The 25,387-nt window shown below is 41.2% G+C and overlaps 2 protein-coding genes across 2 annotated transcripts; one reads left to right on the plus strand and one right to left on the minus strand.

Moving 5' to 3' along the window:
- Window positions 1–1,369: 1,369 nt before the first annotated feature.
- Window positions 1,370–11,558, minus strand: txndc16 (thioredoxin domain containing 16). Its single transcript, XM_084346757.1, has 20 exons — window positions 11,127–11,558; window positions 10,734–10,918; window positions 9,849–9,931; window positions 9,658–9,731; window positions 9,453–9,527; window positions 9,235–9,356; window positions 8,960–9,050; window positions 8,693–8,861; window positions 8,146–8,315; window positions 7,809–7,869; window positions 7,570–7,717; window positions 7,257–7,403; window positions 7,103–7,162; window positions 6,653–6,848; window positions 5,808–5,944; window positions 4,445–4,529; window positions 4,070–4,211; window positions 3,088–3,275; window positions 2,812–3,002; window positions 1,370–1,659 (listed from the first exon to the last, which is right to left on the minus strand). The coding sequence occupies exons 2-20, from the start codon at window positions 10,891–10,893 to the stop codon at window positions 1,427–1,429; spliced, it is 2,532 nt and encodes an 843-aa protein (XP_084202883.1). The 5' UTR covers window positions 10,894–10,918; window positions 11,127–11,558; the 3' UTR covers window positions 1,370–1,426.
- Window positions 11,559–12,700: 1,142 nt separating this feature from the next.
- On the plus strand, window positions 12,701–24,677 carry gpr137c (G protein-coupled receptor 137c). The gene is made up of 8 exons (XM_084346676.1): window positions 12,701–13,389; window positions 18,231–18,280; window positions 18,453–18,560; window positions 18,673–18,811; window positions 20,011–20,160; window positions 21,356–21,481; window positions 21,563–21,687; window positions 21,814–24,677. Exons 1-8 carry the CDS (start codon window positions 13,015–13,017, stop codon window positions 22,097–22,099), a joined length of 1,359 nt encoding a protein of 452 aa, XP_084202802.1. The 5' UTR covers window positions 12,701–13,014; the 3' UTR covers window positions 22,100–24,677.
- Window positions 24,678–25,387: the final 710 nt, after the last annotated feature.

The following is a 25,387-nucleotide window of genomic DNA, read 5'->3' on the forward strand; positions in this document are numbered from 1 at the left end:
AGATGGGACCAGATGTTCCTTTAAAGGGGCCAGTAAAATTAACTTTGAGAGTTAAGAAAGTGCCAATCAAAAAGAAACAGTGCACATATCAGATACATGACTTACACACACTTATCTGTATGCATGCCATACAAAATTGTGCCTATAGGCCAACAGTATTCTAGCTGTCTGGTGACTGAATGATGAATTTATTCATTATTTCAGCAGGCCCTGTCCCTGTAACTGTGTCCATGTGGACAGCGACAAAAACACAACAGCTTCAGGGGTGCAATACCGCTTGTGACCACACAGACCGGCTAACATTTACCAGTTCTTACAAGCAACGGGGGCGCTGTTTCACGCTTTTGAGAGAACTTGATCATCTACGCTATTCATAAACACTATGACAGTGATTTAGGGCCAATATTCAAGTCCCAGTTACACAATTTAAGATTTTTTTTTTTATTTGATGAATTTAAAAAACATTCATCAATTCAAGGGATATTATGTTTAAGTGAGACTTTTCAAAATGGTCCCATTGCTTGACCTTTAATAACATAGTGTAGAATATACATTGACTTTTAGCTACTCAAGTGTTTTATGTTCTCTGTATTTTGCCCATTATGTCTTATATAATAACCCAATTCCAATTAACTATCTAAATATTTATTTATGTATTTCTGTTGTTGTGATGAACCAAGCCCTTACAGCATTAACTAAGCCATTTACAATATAAATTGTAAGACCTTGGATCATATTCACAGTACGTCAGCGCAATTACAACAAAGAAAAAAGTGAGCAAGTGGAGAAAAATTGAAGCAGAAGATTCACATATGGACTCGAAAGAGAATCGGCTGTAAACCACAAGCCTTTCAGAGTCTTCACGGTTTAGGACGGATGTTCCCTTTTAACTGAGACACTAATTGATTCAAACAACTCTCGGTCCCAGAAACCACTGTAATTAAAACGGACCAATCCGACTAACCTATGCCACTTCCTTTGATCTGCATCTCAGCTGCCGGGAAGAGTTACACAGCCATCCCATGATGCCACTGTCATTACGGGACACGAGGTGGACTGATGGGAAGAATAACGTCAGAACAAATGCCAAGACATTTCCAGGACACAAGATACCCTTCACCTAAAGTCACTGCGATTTCCACACATGGTTTGATTTTATAAACGGGAAGAAAGAACAGTTAAACCATTATTATTTATAAGGCAGGGAGAAAAGATAACAGTGTAGCTGCTCTGATCATATGACTGATTAGGAAGTTGTCAAGGCCGTGAAAAATCGTAAAATTAAGTAGGAAAGCATGAATAGAAAATATGCCAACAATAATATTACAAGCCAGTATGATATCAGTAAAAGAAACAACTGAAGCCCAGATAAAAATACAATCACGTTTAATCAAAAGCTAGAGACACATCTCTCCCATCTGGTCCATTACAGTTCAGTGTGAGTCTTTGGGTTATTGTCAGGTGTGGGAGAGGTGGAGAAGGAATGTGTCGTCTCTTTTACCCCCACGTGTTCCTCCACATCCACATCCTCCTCATCATCCTCCTCCTCGTCCTCGTCAGGAGTTTGTTGCTGGGCAGAGTCAGGTTCCTGCTCGTCCATGATTTTCAGGAAGTCATAGAAATCGACAGCTGGAGGCCAGTTATCATCACCCAACATCCCTGCATAGATGGACCAAGACAGAGATCTATAATGACAACGTGCAACGTGATTCATCATTAAAGATGATACTCTCATGCAACAACAACACTGAATAATGCCATGAAATAAGAGTCTTTAAAAAAAACAAATTAAGCAAATGAAACGCAAGTTTTGAAAAAATGAACTGCAGTCCATAAAGTCCAACTTGTCCAGTTGCGATTTTTAAAACTCAAAAGCCATTAATGTTATGAGCCATAGCTATTTGACAAGGTGCACACTTTCTGTTCATACAAGGTGTTTTGGAAACTGCCTTGCAAGGAAACAGTCACAGGAAGCAAAACCTGGAAGCTTAAAGCCAAAGTTCATCCCTAAAGCCTGCAGGTCCCTGGTTTCTCTGCAGAGAATGGCTGGAATGTGCTGGACAGCAATCCTTTGCATCAGATAAACAAAAACAAGTCACAGCGAGACTGGTGTCACATCCTGGCCCACACCTATACAAACTGCAGGGTTCAAAAGGTCAAAGGTTAAAGCCTGAAGGTACCTTAACAATCATCGCCTTCATTTAAAGACCCTTTTAAGTTCATTACTCGTGTTGCTGCTGAACTCAAAGATTGTAGCCCATAACTTAACATTCCTCAGACAAGAACAACACAAGTTGGATCCTGCAGGCTTGTCTGAGGGCCATGACAATTTCAAATTGGTGACATATTCCTTTAACATCTATACATCTTGAGAGCACAGTCCATTATTCTGTACGTGTCCAGCAAAAAATGTGATGGTATTTCCTTGTACTCTTCTTCTAGTGACACCTGAAATAATGTCTGTATCTGGATCTATCTCGCATGTACTCAGCAGCCATTGTGCCAACAAAGTGTTGACCAGAGTCATCCAGGTGGAAAGGTAGCTATAGAGTGTGTTGGAAAGTCATGACTGCAGGCAGTCAGCTAATCACTGCAAGTAAGTAGGCAATCACTGAGGAGAGGAGTGGGCTTTCTGCAGTTAAAAGCATCATTACTGTGACTCCTGCTGCTTCAGAGGACGACCTCTTCAATGAAAGGAGACCTGTGAACCCAAACTGCCCGGTCACCTGCCGTGTCATATTATCATATTGAATTCTTTCCCAAATACTGCTCAACTTATCTCTTTGCCATCCAGCACTTCCTCCTCCTTACCTGCAGGTGACTCTGTGCCGTCCTCGACCCTCTGCAGCCACTGTAGGACAGAGGGGGCCGTTATGGGGGTGTTGGGGGAGTACTGATAGATTTCATCTCCAGAGGGTAGATGGGTGAGGACCAGAGCAGGGAGGGGGGGCATAGAGCCAAGGTATGACCCCAGGACGGACATACCAGCTGGAGTACGGCCACTGGAACCCAGAACAACACAATATACCTATTAATATCATAAATAGTATATAAATGTAATATAATGTGAGTTGAATTTGTATGTACAGGTGGATCCAGCAGGCCAGGTATCGCTCCATCCTCCCCTCTCCCGAGTCCACCACTCCTCTCATCTCCTCCACCAGCGCCTGGTTCTGCCTCCGCCCAATCTCGTCCTCCTCCTCTCCCACAAAGAGGAGCAGGAGGGCTTTACCCAGGGAGAGGAAGGACGGCAGGTTTTCCACCGTCAGCTCAGGCTGAGGATAAAACGGAGATAAAGAACAAAGATTTAAATAGTATCCGTGTGCGGCGATAGCTTGTTCTGAAACAGTAATATCACATTGGAAGGTTGAATTAACAAATAACTGTGGGTGGAAGGAAAAATCATCTTGCATTTTTTAAAATATATATATATAAGAAATTCTGCTTTTACTTGGAAAGACCTGGATAGACTTGTGAAATCTTGCTGTATTCCTGAGTCCTGATAAAACTGAGGACAACAGCACCACCAAAAGGAAGACTCTGTTACTGTTTGAACACTAGTTTTTAGACTCTCAACCCTTGCTGGTGCATTTCAACTGTTTAACTTCACAACCCTATAAACTAACTTGAAACAGCATAATAAACACTCAAAGGAGGAGCTGAACTTATCTTGTTGAGGGACGTCTGCATTAAAGACCCGTTTCCACATCAGCTCGCTGTATTTGTTTAAATGAGCAAATGTAAACTCAGGCGTGACGCATGACTCTGACCCTGGATGTATTGAGGAAACCACGGCCGAACTCTGTGAACCCACATATGGCGCTCGTTATCTGTGACATACTGCGAACCGAACATCCAGGAAGTTACGTCCACATCATTTATCTATGGTTATTTAATTTCATGAGATTTAGATAAAGATTGGCTCACAGTGTGGGCTGGGAGACGTCGGCATTTAGATTTTTTTAGCTGTATTTACATAGTTAAGCTTAGAAGCATCTTTGTTTTTCTTTAGTATCTCTCAGCGTAGACATGACTTTATGAGACACTATGAACACATAGTTTGTTTTACCAGTGGATGCAGCCGTGCAGAGTTAATGTGTGAGAGCAGCTCTTCAGCAGAAGTGGACACAGACAGTGAGGAGGGCTGAGTGTGTGTCCTCCAAGATGGAAACACAAACACAGCAGGGAGATCCACTGTGTGCTCTGCCGCCCTGCACAGCAAACACACAACTTAAATCAATATTTAAAACACTCAAAAACACTGTCAATCAATCGCATACCGCTGAAAAGGACTGTGGATAATGCTAATTTTGTCTTTTGTCAAATTCAAAACAAAGATCTCAAAGAACTCAAGTGAATAGTAAATTACAACTTCGCACAAGTGAAGCACTCAAAGGTGATTGTCAGGGACGCAACCTTGAAACAGGAATGACGAGACTGTTACCATTTCTGTGCCAGCCCATCTGTCAGCAGTCCAGTCAACACCTCTCCTCTCAATGACTTTGCTGCCTCGGTAAACAGTGATACGCCTGGAAAGACAGAGAAACATCACTAATACATCATCGTATGATGTCAAGGACAGTGGACAGGTCAGTGGTTCTCAAAGAGAGTAGGTTGTAGAGCGACCTGGTCCGTCTTGTGTCATCAGTTTCATTTTCTCATCTTTAAAGTTGGTTTGTTGTGGTTTGTGTCTATCTAAAGCCTGATATATCTTATTCATCTGTGCCATAGAGCTCCAGTGTTGGAGCGTCAGTCAGTGACACTGTTTTTTGACTCAGCCCCCACGTACACCGTCCTGCTGCAAGAAATACTCAATAAAGCTGAGTTCTTTAGCACTGTGTGAAAAACGCAGCTCCATCAATCATCCGAACAGAGTCAGTCTGTTGACACAGCGGGGAGGCCAACACACAGAGAGGAAAAACCTGGTTCATCTTTTGCCAGAGCACATCAACAAACACACATTCTTAGTAGCGTACCTCAGAAACTAACTCTGTATTTCCACTGTTTACCTCCCGATCAAACAGAATTGATAAGTATTCGAAGTTGTTGTGTGGTGTTTTGTTGTCTGGGAAACTCATATTTCTGTCACTCTGTCACTGAACTTCCTGAGTCCTGGAAGTTCAGGAAGTGCTGACAGGCAGACTAACACACCCCTTAGTTTTTCCTCTTTCCATGGGATTTGGTCAGCAGTTAGAAAAATATACAACAATAACAACACAAGCAAAGTTTCAGGGATACAACTTATCTGGACTAACTTAGACACAATTGCTGATCTATTAAAAAGTGAAAAAGTCCAATGAGCCAGGGTGACGTGCCTGAATGTGTATTTATCTCTTTATTTCTGTTAACTTGTTTTTTTTTTTCTTTTGTTTTTGTCTCTTGCATGTTTACAATTTGAGTACCGTCGTTTTCTTTGCTGCCGTTTTTAATCTCTATTAATATTTTTATTAACTATGTTCAAAAAGTTCAAAATCTGTATATATATTGTGATTTTTACACCAAACAATATTGCTTTCACTAAAAAAAAAAAGTTAAGAAGTCCTGGTTTCGGCTTCAGCTATTGAGGCATCTCCACTTAACATAACATTTCACTAACAGACACTCTTGACCCCTGGATCTTTATCAAGAGTCTTTTGAAACAATCTTGAAGAAGGTCCAGAGGGAACGAAACGTTAGGTTTGGTGATGCTGATCGAGAGCAGTGTGCGGGATCTTCTTTCAAAAGACTTAAGCTATTTGAGGCATCACCACCAATTGGAGAATTTTACAAAACAATCATTAAACATAAAGTGCACTACAGCCTCCTACCTGTGTGTGCTTGTGTCTTGAACAGCCCCAGCACTCTGTCAGGCTTATAGCCTGCTAGCTCAGTGTGAGGCACGTCCTGAATGAATGATGTCACTTCCTCTTGGGTGGACAGTAGCACAGGAGAAGCTTGGTGGCTCCTGGTTAAAGAACAGAAAAAATAAGCATTTATAAACAAGACTATGAAGGCAAAAGAGGCAAGAGAGCCTCATGAGCACAGAGGACCTGGCGGAGGTTAAAGGTACAGAAATGAAGGTATTCCAGGAGAACAGCCACAACATTACGGGCTGATTGGCCTGATTTGTCTCTGCTCTGAGGAGACGCTCCTCAGTCAAGACATGATGACAGAAAAGCACGGCTTGAGCCTCCAGGCGATTACAGGACAAAAAAGCTTTTATAGAAAACATGACTGCACATCTATATAAGCAATGACTCAAGGATTCAGACATAAAATGTATTTAGAAAAGCTCCCCGACATGGATTTATTATGTCCGGCTGTTCAGATTACCAAGCTCATGTACAAAGGTGTTTCCTGTGTGTGTTTATTTGTAGCGGTACAGATAAAAACTGATTTATTTAAGGCCACAGTGAGGTTTAATAGATAAAAGACACCCACCAGTAATCTAAACACTATTATCTGATTGTTCTCATCTGTCCAATAATCCAAATTTCACCCTACTCTCTGATACAATCTTTGCATGTTATTAAATCTTTAATCTTTTAAACACTGCCATTGCCTAGTACTCTCCGTGATGACTGATCTTAACTGGAAGTGTAAAACGCACCTGATGATGAAATATGCTATCAAAGTCACATTCGTGTCTGTGGATTCTTAGAAACATTCTCACATCATGATGAAGCGATGTAGCGCCTCAGTACCCAGCATGCCTCCGTAGTGCTGGGCCGTCTCCTGGGGGCGGAGCAGCAAGACGCTGGGGAAGGAAGTGATCGGCTGAAAGGGGATCGGGAGGGAGCCGCCGGGCTGAGCTGCACAGAGGTCGGTCCACTCTCCACAGTCAACAGCGCTCATCTGGACTGAGGAATCTGAAGGAATTATCAATCAGGCAGACATTGACTTGACTGACTTACATAAAAAAAAAATATTAAAATAAATACATAATTACAATGAATCATTGCGTAAAGACAAAGAAATATCTTCCTAGATCAGAGTTGGGCAAATTCCTGGTTTTCATGAATGCAACTTAAGGCAGAGGTTTTTAAACAGTGAGAGTGGAGTGATGTGAAGCAAAGGTACTGTGTGAGGTGAATGGGACGGTTACATTCACTCTGCAGTTTACCTGCAAGTCTCTCTGCAACTTCAATGAAAGAGTTGAGGAGCACCATGGAAACGGCATCCCCTGGTGGTGAAAACAGAAACTACAATTCATTTCATTACACATCTATTTGAATTCATACAAATGTGCTCCGGACAGTAGGGAGAGTGTGTCTTACATCTGAGGTAGAAGAGCGCCACTGTCAGGCTGCTTTGAGCTACCGCGGCGTGGAAGTTGTCAGAGGTTAGTTGGGTAATTGAGTCCATGTCCGTCACGTCGCCACGGTTTTCGTAGACAGATGCTGCAACTTCATCGTCCAGCTTGCCTAGATGGAGATACACATTAGATACAGTAAATACACACACACACACACACACACACACACACACACACACACACACACACACACACACACACACACACGTCCTCCCTCCTTTGCTGCTGTTTGATTCCTCTCTTTCATTCTCTTCATTTTAAAATCAGACATTCACCAAAACGTGAATCCTCCTCCTCGTCATCCACCACGCCCATGTCCTCCTCTTCCTCTTCATCATCCTCCTCCTCCTCTTTCTCTTGGTTTGCGACGAGGTCCATCACCTCATCGAGGTCGTGTAGGGTCAAATACTCCACCTCTGAACTCTCCAAGCACACACACACACACAATAAAGTAAAACAAACAGGTATGAACAACGCTTAGTTTGGTATGTTTGTATGTAAGTGACCATCATACCTTTTCATTCAACCTGTAAGCAGCATTGTATTCATCTGGGGTTTTCACTGCGGGACTCTGCCTGATAACAGACACACACACACACACACACACACACACACACACACACACACACACAAACAGACGAATATGAGACGGCTATAAAAGATGATTTTGACTGTTACTGGAAAAAATATATAAAGAACACAATCTGGTTACGTAAAAGGAAAAGAAAAAAGAATATTTGCAAAACATAACAAACTCAAAAGCGATAACAAGATTAAATTCTATGTGGAGTTACAGAAAAATTAATCAATGTTGGTCATTTCAAAACAAAGCCTAAAGCGATGATGTGTACCTGTGTACGAGCACCAGCAGGGCGAGGCCACGGAGCCTCCAGGCCAGAGTGGTGGCTGTGTCCCGGTCCAGGTGCCCGGTTGCGGGACGAGAGAAGAGGAAGACCTGGGGGGTCTGCTGGTAGGGGAACTGGGGGGGCTGGACCGAGGAGGGGTCGTCGTAAACTTCAGACTGGCAGCGGAGAGACACAATGTACATTTAATATTTTTTATTCACTTTTGCCCTTATTTTACTTATAGATATTTTGTTTTTTGCTACAAAATCAGACTAAAAATGTTTATTTGGGACAACTTCGTATAAAGATGAAAATGACAGCTTACTGACACTTAAGAAAAATGTAGTTAGGAAGTTTTGGACTTAAAAGGTATAAAAAAACAAAAAAACAGACTTCACCAATTAATGGATCGAGTAAGAACAAAAAACAATCAAAAGTATCAAAAGTAGAACAAATCATGTTGATTAATGATTAATAGACTAACTGTTTTCAGCTCTAGACTTAAGTTGCTGAAGTGTGTACCACCGTGCATCTTCATCTATGTGATACTGACCACTAGTGGAGCCTCCATGAGCTGCAGGAAGGAGTGGAGGCTGAGGGTGGACAGGGGTTTCCTCATGAGTGTCAAAGGGCAGCGCTCAGAGGTCATCGGGGTTGTGAACCCACTATGATCTCTACAGTGGAGGAACCACACTCGAGACGAGTGAGTAAACTCATTGACACTGAAACAAAGACAGACAGAGACGCACAGTAAATACAACTTTTCTCATCAAAAATACTCCTCTCACAGGCAAGACAGCTTTTTCCTCAAAGAACCTACCCCAAGTTCTTCAAGACTGGGCCTCCAGTTATGAGGATGAACTGGTATTTGGTTCCGTACACGTACGCTGTCTCCATTATCGATCTGTGCTCTTAAGCAAGACAATCAGCAGAAACAACACAATTAATCTGATTAGTTGTTCAGAGTCACCGCCTTACACAGTGAGTCATTAATCAGTCCTTAAATACATTAGCCAGAACATTTCTAGCACTGACCCCACACACAACTACTTTCACTCTCGGTTGCCTCTGTGTCACACTCTTTCCTTTCGTTACCTTGTGTTCCCAGACTGCTGACGTAACCCAGCACAATGTCCTTCTTCCCTCTGGCTGCCTTCTCCATGGCTAGGAGGTCGGAGTCTGTGTGGACGTACTTGACCTCTTCACGCAGAATGGCACTGGAGGGTAAAGACAGAGAGAGAGAGAGAGATGCTGATTTTGACTGTCAAGTATTATAAGTAATATATCATTTTGAGGGAATGTTGTTTACTTACAACAAGACTTCAGAGACTATGGAGTTGACGTCAAACACGGTGTCCAGATCAAACCCCAAGAACTCTTTACCACCTCTGAGGGAGATTGAAGACAATGCCAATATACATACATGTCTTCCATGTCTGTTGTGATAAATTCCTGATTTTAATTTAATTGTATTTATTGCCTAACCACCAGTGACATCTTCACGTCAACACAACATACCTGAACAGAAAGGCTGTGTGCAGCACCCTCTCCTCTGTGCAGTACGTGTGAACCAGCTCTTTATTACAGTTGACCTGAGAAAGAACACAAAAGTATTGAACTACCACCTCTCTAACCGTTCACTTCAACTTATCAAAACTTTTAGCTTTAACGTCAACTTTAATTAAAGAAGGAGTACATGACACTGTTACCTTGCCAACCAGCACCCCATAATCCTGCAGTGCGTCAGCAGACTTTTCCAACTCCACCAGGAAGAGAGAGATGGTTGGAGAGACTGGATACAAAGGGAAGTAATGTAATACATGACAAGCAGGTTAAAAGACACAATATGAATTTAGCTCTTGGTGGTGGTTTTGCATCTCGTTGCAGACCTTTAGTGTCTGACTGCAGTAGTTTTGGATCTCTTTGTGATCGTTTTAAATCTCATTGTGGTCGATTTACATGTTCTTGTAGTTGATTTGCATCTTTCTGTAGTTGTTAAGCAGCTTTTTCTGATCATTTTGTGTCTCTTTTCTGTTGCTTTGCATCTCTTTCAGGTTGTCTACATCTCTTTGTGGTCATTTTGTGTCTTTCAGTCATTGTTTTGCATCCTTTCCTGGTCATGTTTTGCCCCCTCGAGTTATTTTAAATCTCTTTGTGGTCATTCTGTGTCTTCTTGTAGCTATTTTGCATCTCTTTGTGGGCATTTTGCGTCTCTGCGGTTGCTTTGTGCGCCTCTGTTGCCTTTGTTGTAATTCTGCATCTTTTTTGGTCATTGCACATCTCTTTGCAGTCGTTTAGTGTCTCTTCAAGGTCGTTTTAAGCATCTCTGTGGCCTTTTTTGTCTCTTGGTCATTGCAGGTCTCTTTGCTGTTTGTCTCGTGTCTCTTTGTAGTTACATAATCTGGTTATATCAAGTTATATATACAGTATATACTGCCTTTTTATGTACCTAAAGAATATTTTAGACATCGGAGCTGCAAATGTAAATTACTACACAGTTATAGTCACAAATGTATTGCATTACCTATTAATGTATTAGAAAATGTGTGAAAAAGCTTGCTTAGTTTCCATTTACTACAGAATAGGCAGCATACCTTGATGCTCGAAATAGATGAACATCATCTTCCCAGAATGCAGTTTCTCATAGAAGTCTGCAGCTGTGTATTCAATCAGGTCTGACGTGTTGGCTTTTTCTGTGCATCCTCCTGACCTCATCCACAGCAGGAAGACTGCAATGCACAGCCACCACATCATGGAGGAACAGGCTCTGCTCTGCTCTCTGTGGGGGGAAATGTGTTGTAATGAAGTAGACAAACATGATGAAAAGGATACTTTCTGGATGACAGGAAGGATTACAATATGTTCACTATTATTTCATATGACCTACACTGTTTTATTTATAAATGGTTCATGGCAAAATGCAACTGAATGAGCTGTGAGAGAGAAAAAAGAAAGCAGTGATAACAAAGATGCTAGCAGAGTGTTACCTGAGGCAGTGGGGTTAAACTTCAACTTTTGTCTTTCCAGGTGGAACAAACGTTGCAAACCACAGTTAAACCCGTGGCAGAAGGACATAAAGACATTATGATGCGAATTATAAGCAGCAGCCTATCCTTCAAGCGTAAAAAGTCCAGAAAAAAGTCCAAAAATGGCGCTTTCTCCTAACTTTGGAATGTAGTTAATGCTAGCTAGCTCATTAGCTAGGCTAGCTAGCTGGATCGCAGATGCACTGATGGATGTTCGACCATGGCTTCAAACAGCTAGCTCACGCTAACACCTGCACATTTACAGATGCATGTCGGAACATGTCCGAGGGAGAGGTAGCTGATGTTTGGTCAAAGCAAGTCAGCAAGAATATATTTCAGCAAGCTGCAGAGTGACATTTAAAATTGTGTCATTAAAACTGACGCTCCATCTTTAAAGCTGCTGTAGTTATGATAGTACTTCCTGTTATCCCTTCAAAATAAAATCATTATTGCTCGCTTGGCTATGTGTTTTGCGTAGTCAGTATAATGAAGACGAAAATGATATTATAAGAGTGTGATGAGAACCTAGCTGTATAAACTTTAAGTTATAGTCTACTTTGAAAAGCTTTGAGCCATGTACATGTTCTCAAATCTAAAAGAAGACCATTCACGTCCATGAACCTTTACATTTGATTGATTACAAGATGATAACAACATACACACACAGGATGTCAGGCGGTCACACTTGTTCAATGTAACGCTGGTGATACATAAATGGCCATTGTGGCAGAGAATATTACGAACAGGTTTTGAGAATGTTCACCAAAATAAAAAAATAGTAATAAAATAAAATGATAATATGTGCAACATAATGACACAGCTACACTGCTACACACTGTCATTTCTCTATCTAGGCAGAAATTGACTTTAATGGAACCAATGTAGAAAAATTAATGTTGTTTTTCTGTCAGTTCTGACTAAAATGTATAAGAGGGTAAGAGTCGTGTTAATCCATCTTCCATGTACATTAACATAAAATAGTTGAATTGACTTTCTATGAGTGAAATGAAAGCTTACTTTTCCATGAATCATTTTATACTTTTATTTTGAAGGCAACAAAACGTTTACGTAAATGCAGGTTGTTGCTTAGTAACTTGACGTAAACGTCTGCAAAATGTTGTTTTGATGCCTCTTTCCCTGCGAGAGACGCCCACGTGCATCTTTGCGCCAATAAAATCGGGGGACAGCTTTGACTTGAACAATTGACCAATCACGGGCTCACAGAGGGCGGGCACTGCCACAGCTGACATCATCATAAACCAATGGGGCGGGAGAACTGCGGAGGCTGGGCGGCGGGTTTGACCAATGAGGCGGCGCATCCAGGAAGTGGGCGTGAGGACGTCCTTCACTTGGGAGATTTGGCTCGGAAACTGGCTAGAATCCGTGGCTCCGGAGTCAGCTGTTTCACATGAAAATGAGCCTGGTGTTGAGCCAAGATGGCGGCCAACGCGCAGCCAGTTGCCATTTTATTTGAGAACAAGGGGGGCGGGTCTAGAACTGCATCACAGCTGATCTGGAGGTTTTCCCCCCTTAAGTTGTTTTTGCAGAGAGCAGCTTTGCAGAGATTCACAGGGGGACCTCTCTTGTTTTCTTTCTGTCCCTCCTTCTATGTTGGACCTCACGCTTTTTAAAAACTACACCCAAATCTGTCTTCAACCTACCGGATTTGAGCACCAGCGCTGTTTCAATATGCCACTTCTTTTCAGAATAAACTGCTTTTGTCGCAAATTTTCACCCGAATACCCTCCGTCTTTTTGTCATCCGCGGAGAATTTAGCCCAGGGCTGACCCACTTTGAATGTTTTCGCCTTTCCCAGCATCCCATGTGTTAGTGCGAGCCCGCAGTGGAGATGTTTTCGGCAGGAGAGGAGGTTAATTCCCATTTGTTTACCTCGCTGAAGGAGTCCCATGGAGCTGCAATCTCCCCAACACTGGAGCTCAGTCTGACCGCCGTCTACACCGTCCTCTACTCTTTCCTGTTTGTTTTCGTCTACCTGCAGCTCTGGCTCATTCTGCACTACGGACACAAGCGCTTCAGCTACCAGAGTGTGTTTTTGTTTCTGTGCTTGCTGTGGGCCGCGCTGAGGACGACCCTCTTCTCTTTCTACTTTAAAAATGTGGTGCAGGCGAACCAGCTGCAGCCTCTGGCCTACTGGCTGCTCTACTGCTGCCCCGTCTGCCTGCAGTTCTTCACCCTCTGCCTGCTCAACCTCTACTTCACACAGGTAACTGGGTGTGTGTGTGTCTGTCTGTGAGTGTCTGGAGAGAGGATGTGTGTGTGTGAGATGGTGGGCAGTGTTTGTGTGTGTGTGACCTGATTTCATAAAACGGCTGACACTGCAATTTTGTGTTCATTGTGTTCATATGATTTCACATTTTAACCTCCCTATAAGCAGATCATATTGTGTTGTCTCCTTCGGAGGACTTCTGTTAATCCCAGTGTCCTGAATTCCTGGTGCCAGCATTAACCAACACCCTGTAGTCAACATGCTCTCCAAGGAATATTTGCAATATCCAAATAGCAAGAAGCCGCAATTTATAAATAGTGTCCAAGAGCGTTATAATGCATCACTGTGGTGCTGCAGAGATGTCCTCGCCCACAAATCTTGTTCTCCAGATGTCAGAAAACATGTCTGTGTGGTATTGACCCCAACAAATGTCACATCATCATGATGTTGATATTTTTGTGGAAGTGGAAATGAAGATTGGGATGTAAAAATATCTTTCACTATAACCACAATATCATTTTTTTTAACCATAACGTGCAGCTCTGGTTTTCATTTTAGCAAAGATAAACGTCCAGCTATTCAAAAACTACAGCTCCCATGAGGCTTTGGCAGTGCTTCTTTGGCATAGGCTTGCAGATATGTTGGGTAGAGCTGAAACACTCAGTCAACACTATTTTGTTAATCTATTAAATGCTTGTCAAAAGCAAATATGTCAAAAATTAGCTGCTTCTAGCTTCACAGATGTGATCTTTTCCAGTCTTTATGCTAAGCTAAGTTCTCCATCCCCTGGCTGAAGCTTCATACTTAATAGGGATGCAGTGATTTATCGGCCGATACTCGCCTTGTTGACTGCTATCGGCACAAGATGACATAGCAGTGGCTGAAGTGTGCCTGTTGTGTTTGCGTTAGCATGTTCATGAGCTATAGACCAGATTCACATGGCGGCCATGCTAGCTAATATCACCATTTGATAGTGATACGATGCAACAGGAAAAGTATTAATTATATCTAATTCACAATATATTTATAAATCTAATTTATTTAAGCCTGAAAGTGAAACACACTGGATGTAATGAAACGGTAGCGTTAGCTAGGAAGCGGTTGAACTGTAACGTTAGCTAACGGGACATATGTTGTTTTACCTTGAAATATGGCCCGATGTGCCTCCAGATTTCACTATCTGTCATCTTTTCAGTTGCTTGTCAATCGGGAAGTGGTGAAATGATAACAATTTGTCAGATTCTCTATGTTTAGTACGACTTGCAAGCTAGACCACAGCAGGATGATCTTTATCCCAGCGTTCGCAAAATTAGGGGAAAATGGCCGCCGTGTGAATTTGGTCTTTTGGCCTTTGACATCCCTGCGATCGGTTTTGAAGGCACTGAAAAGTTCCTGTTATTGACTAAGTAGTTGTATAATGGTCTAAAAAGGCTTTTGAAGCAACCTATTTTTAAAAATGCTTTAAAACATATAGTATGAAGGGCTGAATGACTCATTAAGGAAGGCAAATTAACACGTTTAAAAGTATTTCTACAAGCCAGTCAGAGTGCAGTATTGTGGCTAACCAATGTGTAACACTCAAGACATGTCTGTTTTCCTAGCCAAGTAACTTAAAACTCAAGTTCTTGCTTGTGGGGTTCTGTAGCCAGCGTTTCCTCTTTTCCAAATGGGGAAATGTGGTCACCGTGGTCACCAGCGGCCTACATGTCCTATATTCGAGTGGTTGCCTGATTGAAGCAGTTTCTTTGGGTTGCTGTCGATTTGAAAGCTCTGCAAACTGACTCAGTCCATGTCCCGCGGTGACAGATGTTCACATCTCCCTCTACAAGCCTGTGTTGCATTAAGTCCCAGCCTCCATTGATGTGTTTTATTCAATAAGTCTGAAGCAAATGTTCCTATCTGAGGCGTGTGTCCCAAACCGTGTGGACACAGTTGGTGAGCCACAGTTGTTTAACACCTGCCCACTCCAAATGTCAGAGACCTGTTTGTTCCTCTGTCAGAAAACACCTACGCACTCTGAGACTTTTCGCTGGCAACACCAACAGTTCAATCACTGCCTCAAAGGAAAACACAGCGTGTATCTCAATCACATGTAAGGGTGCGAGGAGAAAGGAAGCTTGTCCAACTGACTGAGTGGAGATTAGGTAAGGAAGCCAGCGGTGTCATATGACTGCTGATTAAACATTGTAGCCCATTAGCTGATCTGTGGCCAGTTAAAACTCAGCGGCTACAATCATTTACTCAAAACGAGCGGCCTTTTTTCTTTTCCGCCATTAACAACAAAATGGTATCCTTCCATATCTTCAAACCCCGTCATTATATGTTTAAAAATACGTCCCTCTATCTATGTGAGGAAACCATGTGACCGGTCAGCCCAGTGAACAAACTTTTCCTGCTTGTGGTTTCATGTCTAGCCGGGTCAGACCTGAGTAATATATCAGATTTTCTCACAGTAGAAACTTTGACCACCCTGACCTGCTGCAGTGCCATCGATCCTGACTCACCTGGTACACTGAAGAGTAGCATAACAAACTGCTTTAAAAGTCTCAGTTATATTAAAGTTCTCAATCAAAAAAGGAGCACTTCTACTGAAAGTCTGATTAAAATGGTGGAGGTGGAGGGGACCAAAAACGGAGCTAAAAGACGAGAGAACACAAACAGGACTCCACTCTACCTGCTGGATGAGCCACTGTTTGCTAACACGTTCACCATATGAACCTAAAAGCTTGAGATATGTCAGTGTTGTGTTTAAAGCTTGTTGTGGCCTCAAAAATCAGTTAATGCCGGTTTAAGTCATTTGTGTATTTGGATTATGTGTCGGATTATTCGGAAACCTGGAGTGAGGAGAAATAACATGGATTGACTTAATAGCGGCACTACAACACAGACATTTTTAACTAAAACATAGACTTGGTTGGTCGATATTCACATGTCATTGTTGCAATATTGCTGTTATTTTTGTGTGATCATGTGACAACTACAGGCTGAGAAAAACAAGCTACTCAAACATAAAGATTGCTTTGTTTAAAGGAGACAAGCCATAAAGGTTGGGAACTACAGTCTTAAACTCTTATTAATTTATGAGGCTGCACTGCATTTTAATTCATTCAGGGGTAACTGGAAGTGGCCTCACTGACTCATCAACTTATGGCTGCAATTAAAGATCTTTTTCTTAATATCATCGATTGAATGTGACTCATTTGAATTGCTTGATTTATCCGACCAGCAGCCCAAACCACAAGGATCTTCTGTTTATACATTATTGCTGAACAGTGCTGTTTTAATGTTGAACCTGCAGAAGGCTGATATAACATCATGCCACCGTGACACGGCCCGTCACCTGACACACACATGCATGTGTGGAAATACTCGTGTGTTTTCTGATGAGTCAGGATGAGTCCAGACCCGACCTGTGATTTACTTCCCCCTCATTACTTCTAACCTCTTTCTCACCAAAGCAAGTAATAATGATGATCAGATAAAAAAAACAGTATTTCACCTATATTGTACATTCAGTATGTAATCTGTCAGGGTTCTGTTTACTGGTTGCTTCATTTCTAGGTTTCAAACGACCTCTTGGCCTAGATTCTGTGAGTGCTTGTGTGTGTTTAAACTCTTGTTGACAATGTTGAGCAATTTTCAAGGACCTCTGTGGCCTCGGCACTCATCATGTAATATAAAAAAGAAAGCCTTACGGATAAATGGCTTTGAGCGGGCCAATCACAGATTGTATTGTATACGTCTTCATGTTTGTTCCTCTTATTAGCTGAGTAAACTACATGTTTTTGGTCAACAGTTTTCAAAAACAACATTCTAGGATGTGGGTGAACCAGATCATTTGAGGCCAGCGTCCCAGCTTTTTGTAAATCGGACTTGTGTACAGTTATTTGAGGTCACCACTGATAACATGTTGGCAGCAAGGCAGTGGGTTAAGTGATGATTTATGTGCAGCATATATTAACTTTTGGCTAACGTCTCCTTATCTATTATTAGGATTAGGCAATGTGACAATACATAACACTAGATGATAGAGATTTGCCAACCAGTGGAGATTTTGCTGAACTGATCCTTCCAATGTAGCGATCCCTTTAATGGGAGTAAAGGTTTATTGTCTTAAAGGGGCAATTTAGTTAACAGATAGCAGTCAGTAAATGGTAAATACTGAACTTACATAGGCTGATGTCAGCAGCGTTACTGTTGCCATCGCCACTTGTTACCAAAAGGTCAGTGGCCTTGTCATGTGTACATCTTGTAGCAGAGAAACGTACAGTTTATTTGAACAGCATATTGAATAAAGCGTCTAATATAGGAAGGTAAAAAAAAAGGTAAACTTCCATTATGATGAAAGCAAATTAGATTCTTACTGGATACAAGTGTATTAGGCCATATTGGGCTAATGGTTGCAAATCATTTTTAAATTGAATTCATACTCAAAACAAATGGAAGGCAGCGTGACAAAGTAAAGTAAAGTCTACTATCTATCGTAAGTCTACTATCTACTATCTGTCTACTGTAATGTGGATTCCTTCTTGGCTTTTTCGTGTTTCTAGCGTTGTTTGAATGTGTGCTGAGCGAATGGAATCTCCTCAGGCGCTGTTAGGTTCACACTCCTCTCCTAAAAGAAACCCACCCCCCCTCCGGTCTCTCTTTTTACTGGTATCATGTTCTTATTTTGTGGATTTATTAAATCTCTCCCCTAGAAACTGTTCAGTCATCATACAAATGCGTCTCCAGCTGAGCCTTAATGAGAAATATGAAAAAATGCAACATGAAACTGAGTGTGAAAATATGTTTAATATGTGTGTGATGGTATTTTTTTTTATACTTTTCTTGTTCAGGTGATGTTTAAGGCTAAAGCAAAGTACTCCCCAGAGCTCACCAAATACAAGTAAGTCTGTCCTGTATCTGTCTATATCTACACAACATAACCAGAACCAGACGGGCTTTATTTTCCTTGTTTGCAGCTTTAACAGCATGAATTTTAATCAGTTGTTGTTTATGAATATAGTCACCTATTTGGGCTATCCTCTCACTGTTTTCTCCTCTCGTTCTCTCTCCAGGGTTCCTCTGCGTTTGTTCTTCCTGTGTCTCAGTGTTTTTTTCCTGGTGGTGAATCTAACTTGTGCGTTGTTAGTGCAAGGAGCTCTGGAGCGCTCTGAGTCACCGAGGTGAACAAACAACAACCATTAATAGAACACTTTCTCCTTTCATCGTCACATTTAGCTCCCCCAGAACGGTTTTGTTAATTGTCTGTGTACTCGACTGATTTCATGTCTCCAGTGATGTGGGTATCAGACATGCAGTCCTGGCCCGGGTCTTGATCAACGACAGTCTGTTCGTCCTGTGTGCCGTCTCTCTGGCTGTCTGCATCTTCAAGATTGCCAAGATGTCCTCTGCCAACGTTTACCTTGAATCCAAGGTACGGAAAACACCATGCTTGCGTCATTCTGCTAATTTTAGACTGTATTTTGCTGAGGAATAGTTCTTGTACTGCTGTTTGTGTTGAGACTAAATTAACACAGGTATTATTATGTTGCAAAAAACATCTTCCACAAAGTAAGCAGGGTTTGTAAAAAGTCCTTTAACCTTTTTGAAGGTTAGCAGTATGTTTGAATTTGAATATACTCCTTAAAAAATGCTTTACTTTCAACCTAATTTGGTATTTCATGCACAATCACTCATATAAACAAAACACTATCTGTCTCCTAGCATTGAGCTTAGCGAGCATTGTATTATCACGTTAAAAACATATAATCAAGGTTACTATGAACAGCTGGTAAAAATAAACTAAGTGACAATATAGTCTAGTAGTCACCACATAAATAAGTTAAGTTAGCTAGCTGACAGTAATGCTAAAAAAAGCGGCAATAGGCAAATGTAATCGCTCACAGTTGACATTGTTAGCTAGATGTAAGGAATTTTCATACTAAGCTAACTGTATGGATACACAGTAGCAATTAGCTAGCTGAAAGTTAGCAATACAGTTGAACTAGGCTGGTTTGCTAATAGTAATTAATAAACAGTTGAAATAGTTAGCTAAAATTATAAATATTTGATATAGCTAGCTTTTAAAAATGGGCTGAATGATAAACGTTTGACATAGATGAATGCAGTTGATAAGAGTTAGCAATTATTGGCTAAATGGTGCATGTGAAATAGGCTAGCCTAGGCTACACTGATTGTTTTGGGTATACAAAGATAATGTAAACTTTATTTTTTTGGGATTGCATTTACAGTGAGAATTTAGATGTGATGTTAAAGGCTTTGAACGTCTAGAATTAGTTGGTTTAAACTTGGTGAAAGCCTGTCAAATTCACTGATACTCTCTTTAAACTCGCCTATTTGCACTGGTAAAGATCATTTTTAAACGATACCCGGCACTTTGGGCTGTAATGGTGACTCATGACTGTAACCATAATGCAAAAAAATACAGAAGCTTAAATTTCTCTCCCTCAAAACTTCATTCCTGGCCTACAGTCTGTCATTTTGGTTATGGCAAGGCCTCACTTAAAATCGGTGAATCACATCTGTGGCCCATTTCTGACATTCAACTACGGGCCGATGGCTGACTGTCACATGAGCGTGAGCTTGTAATAAGCACGATAACTCTTTCTCCAGGGAACATCAGTGTGCCAAGCGACCGCCATAGGAGCCGTGGTCATTCTGCTCTACACGTCCAGAGCCTGTTACAACCTGGTGGTGGTGGCCCTGTCGCCACAGGACAGACCCAGTCCCTTCAACTACGGCTGGTACAGCGTCTCTGATCAGGTACTGTACCAAGTGTATTCAGCTATAGATGGAAAATATGCATTTATGTGGAAGAAACCCTGTACCCAGTGTGTGTGTGTGGACAATCCATCTTAGGAGATTTGGGGAAGCAATGCTTAGTGGGGTAAAGGGCTTTGTTTGGCTATAAATAACCCTGTGTGTGTGTGTGTGTGTGTGTGTGTGTGTGTGCGTGTGCTTGTGTCAGTGTGTCTGTGTGTCTGACCTACATCATGGTTCAGGCCTGGAGATGGACAGCCCACTTTAAAGGCTTCCATCATGTATGTTTGTGTGTTGGATACATTACACACCAGCAGACATCTACTATGTGTATGTGTGGCCATAATCTGACATTACAAATGATTTCTTTAATCTGTCTGTGTACCAGCTGTCAGTACAAAATCTCATTATTCTGTCCTTTCACTGATCGTGTGTGTCTGTGAGTGTGTGTACCAAGCTTTTTACCCATATTTATACTACACAGTAGCTTCTTATACTACATTTCTCATTAATTATAGTCTATCTTCATTTTATTTAACCTTACTTTACTGGTCAGAGTATAACATAAGTATGTTTGAAGGTGTTCAATAAAACCACAGCTTCATCTTGTGCACTCAAACCAAGAAGAGCTAACCCGAAAGTAGCTTAATAACCAGAGTTAGCTAATGAACAACTCAAGTGGCTATAAACATGCTCATTCACAGATGAATAAGCATGTTTTCAGAGTCAGATGAGAAGATCAGAATAATTCTTGTTTCTGTGTGTTAACTATTGAGCTACAGCCAGGAGAGCTAGCTTAGCATAAGGACTGTTAGCAATGAGAAACAGCAAGCCTGGTCCTACATTTGGGTAAATACAACATGATAGTTACATGACTTACATTGGTACCACTATCATGTTTCTACTTGCATTGTTTGTTAAAGTCAGTGGGTGATTAGCTTAGCTTAGCATAAAGACTGTAAGCAAGGAAAAACAGCTAGCCTAGTCCTACATTTTTGTAAATACAACATGAAAGTAACGACTTACATTAGAACAACTATCATGTTTCTACTTGCATTGTTTGTTAAAGTCAGTGGGTGATTAGCTTAGCTTAGCATAAGCTAAGACATAACAACGACAGTTGTGGTTTGAGTATAGCTAGCTGTTTCCTCAGTATTCAGTCCAATATTTTTCAGTCCAGTGTTTGTGTGTGTTACAGGCCGATGTGCAGGAGATCAGCGGTGAAGCCTACATCGTGTTCGGAATCATTCTGTTCTTCTGGGAACTGCTGCCTACAAGCTTAGTGGTGGTTTTCTTCCGAGTCCAGAGACCCAACCAAAACCTGGTAAAATTACACGCTAAAATTACAAATGCCAGCAATAATCTGTGAGCTATAACAAAGCTAACACATTTCTGTACCTCTCAGGCTCCAGGAGGGATGATCAACAGCCACAGTTTCAGCTCCAGAGCTTATTTCTTTGACAACCCTCGACGATACGATAGTGACGACGACCTGTCCAGGAGCATTAATAGTAGGAATGATCGGGCCAGGTACTGAAGCACAAATACAGTCAAGTCCAGTATTAACAGCAAATCAGTTGAACTAATCGAAAATCAATACTCTGACTGATTAAATTACTTTCTCTATCCTCTCCCTCCTTCTTCAACACCTCTCAGTCTCCTCTCCACCACTCCCCAGCTGGGTACGTCTAGTTGGTACGGCTCCATCCAACGCAACGGGACTCTGACAGCGGGCGTTGCGACCGCCCAGCAAACCCCATCCTCCACGGCCCCGCTGCTCTTTGCCTACGGAAACATCCAGAGTCACCAAAACCACCATCACAACTACTACTCCACCCCGCAGAACAACAACTACCACCATCACCATCACAGTAACTTCTACTCCACGCCACAGAATTATTACTGCGGGTCGCAAACGTATTTCTGCACCCCACAGAATTGAGCGGAGTCCATCGTAAAAAGATTTTAAAAAGACTTATAACTAACAATTCCCCATATTTTTGTCACCATTTTGCTTTCCGTGGTGTGTCGAAGCAGGTACTTCGGAGGTCGTGCCTAAAAATTGGTCCGCCGAATTCTTCCAGAGAAATTTGGTGGCATCCGCAAAGTGGACAATTGTCGTGTCATGTTTTAGGACACCGATGTCATTAAATGGCACATATAGTCCCATTTTCCTCTCACAGTATCTGAACTTTTTGTCATTTTTGGACCAGAATGAAAGAAATTGAGCCCATGGACATTAAGAGTTTTAGCACTTACACGGCTAATGAACGTAAAACTACAAAGACCAGAGACTGGAATTATCAGGGACCAGATAATCATTGCTCTCATCATCCCTTCCCCCTTTTCCCTTGATAATTTTGTCCAATCATACTTCTATGGAACATACCATTCTGGTCAGACAGGAGCCATGGAGGCCTAGCAGCTAATTAAGCTAACGTGGCTAGTGCTGAAGCCTGTCAACACTTCTGGACACAAAAACGTTAGTCACTCAGCAAATGTCAAACTATTATTTGTCAAAAATGGGTTGTGTGACTGATACAATCATTGTAACTAGCATAAAAAAGGGTAATTTAGGCCGGAAAAGAACAGTGAAGGATGCTAGCCTGCTAGCTTCATCCTCAAACAGACTTCTGACAATGAAAACCAAATGATATGCATCTACAAAGGGCATTTCATGGTGTTTCTCACTTTTAGGTGTGGTAATGTACGACAGGAATTAGCGGTTGCTAATTTGCCATCAGCTGTAGCAGGTGAGAGCTAGCTTCTAGCCAACGCTAACAGCTAGCTTAAACTCAAAATCTGCTTAACCAAGAAAACAAAAATACAAAAGCTAATCAAATTTCGTCCGTTACAGACTTGGTAATCTAATATTGTTGGTGGCAAAACCTGATTGTTGATTTTGAAAAAAACGTTAGCAAGCGTTAGCCTTTAGCTTGCCATCTCAGTCGTACTTTACTGAAATCTTGTTTAGTCTGACATGTAAAATAAGCTTTTTACACTTCTCATTACTTACCGTAATAAAAAATACTGGTCAATTTATCTCAGTGTTCGCAACTATCATCCATGTAAACCGCTTACAGCCGCAAAATACATGTGAAATTTATATGTAGCTGCCATATCTGAATAGCACAAGCTTGTTCAATATGTAAATGTGTAGAAAAAACAATGTAACATCAAACAAATGCATTTAAAAAAACAAGTAATGGTGGATGATCGGTTTCAAACAGATGACTTTAGGGCTCAGACTCAGGCTTTAATTCAAATCTACTCACAAGAACGTGCCACTGCTGTTGGATGAAAATATTCAACAGCAGCCAAATCCTGCTTACCTTCGTATCCTTAGCTTATATCCGTATCATTTGGACAATATAGAATAGATCAAAGTAACAGTATGTAATTTAACATTTAACATTGGAGTTAAAATCATCAGGATTGCTCATTAACAGGGTCAAAGGGTCTCTGAATTGTATTTTTGACCAAAAAACCTTTCCTGTAATCGGATCCTTTGTGAGCTGCGAGGCAACAATTTGCACTTAGAAGACCTTCAGAGAAAAAGGCTTCGGGCCTGAACGTAGGATTTCATCTCCTACTTGTTTTATGTACTTTCTTCAATCATCGTCTGTATGATATATTTTACTATTTATCCTTTGAGAAAGGAAATATCAATGTGCCATCACATGTTGTCATATCTAGTAGTTTCATTCCTTAAGGAAAATATTTTTGCACAAGAAACGGTTGGATGATGTGTTTTTTTTATTGTTTGTGTGTCTCCCGAGTTAATCGATTCCTAATCCGTGTGCGTGAAGTGACAATACGAGTCGGTATGTGTGTTACGTTAGATTTTCGTTGTTGAAGATCGATATGCTTTTGTACATTTTTTTTTTTTTTTACATTGACTTTTATCGTTTAACAGATTGTATTGTTTCCTCTCATCACTTTCCCTCTCTTCTATCAATATTCATAATCTCACAAACTTTTCTGACTCTCATGACAGACTGCAGCTCTCTTGTGAGCAGTGATGGATCATTTTCATATATAACCCAGTTCTCAGACCAAAACTGAAAGAAAAGATGCCGCCCGTATGTTCTTGAACACAGTGGTACTTCAGCTGTCATGAAAACTCAATCTGTAAATGACCATGCAACCTTTAACTTCGTACAAGAAGACAAGAAAACATTACTTGTATCAACAACACTTAAATACAATAACGAAAATGAAGTTGTCAGTGTTGGGTCCAGCTGTTCTCCTATTGCAGGAAACTTAACATCTGCAGTGCATGCTTCTGCATTAGAGTGCAAGAACTCAAGTGTCATATTTTCTTTCCAGTGTGTTCTTGTTTTTGTGAAAATGTTATTTGCTCTATCTGCTTTTCAAAAAAAAAGGCAGTGAATTGTTTTTATGTTCTGGATTTGTTTTATCCGTGGCCATACTGAATGTAACCTATCGTGCGACAGATCACTAACGATGTATGCAAGAAAAAGCACTACCGTGTTGAAATAAAGGCCTACTGCACTGTTTTTAAGACGAAGCTGAACTTGAGTTTGTAAATCGATCACCGGAACGGTTGCAAAAAAATATTAAAACGCTGTTACGCTAGCTTCTGTTGCTCTCTGTTAGCATGAGCAGCATTAAACAACTTAAACAAATGGTCCACAGGCTCATGTGCTACACATTGTTACATAGAGCCTCTTTACTTAACAGTTTTGCACAAAACACAACTCAGACTGATGTGCAGCGTGACTAAATGAGATCAGTACATCGCTGCTTCACCACAGGAGTCAGCTCCTGCAGCTGGTCATGTGGCAGACTTTACCAGTTAACAAGTTTATGAGGAACTTTCGAATTAGGTCAGGAGAGACGCTGGCCAGTCCAGTGCAAACAAAACATTAGCCAAGTTTTGTTGCTGCTCTCTGAGACATAAATATATCTGCCCATGTGAAGCGGCCATTTGTCTTCAAACGCAGACCTCCAGGTATACTAGATGTTAATGATTGATCGCTTAATTGCTGTTTTTTTGCTGAATTTAACTGATTAAAAATTTATAACAGACTGATACTATTTTAGCTATTTAGTAGTTGAATTTTATTGAATAGCCACAGTCATTATTTAGTATTTATCATTCAGGTTGCTGTCTACTTATTGTGTTGCTGAGATATCTACTGAAGTTAGCATGCTAATGAGCTACCCCTGTCCCAGGCCACAGCTCCTGTGTTAGCTGTATAAACTT

Source organism: Pagrus pagrus, assembly GCF_965226575.1.
Source record: "Pagrus pagrus genome assembly, chromosome: 24".
Classification (NCBI taxonomy): Eukaryota; Metazoa; Chordata; class Actinopteri; order Spariformes; family Sparidae; genus Pagrus; species Pagrus pagrus.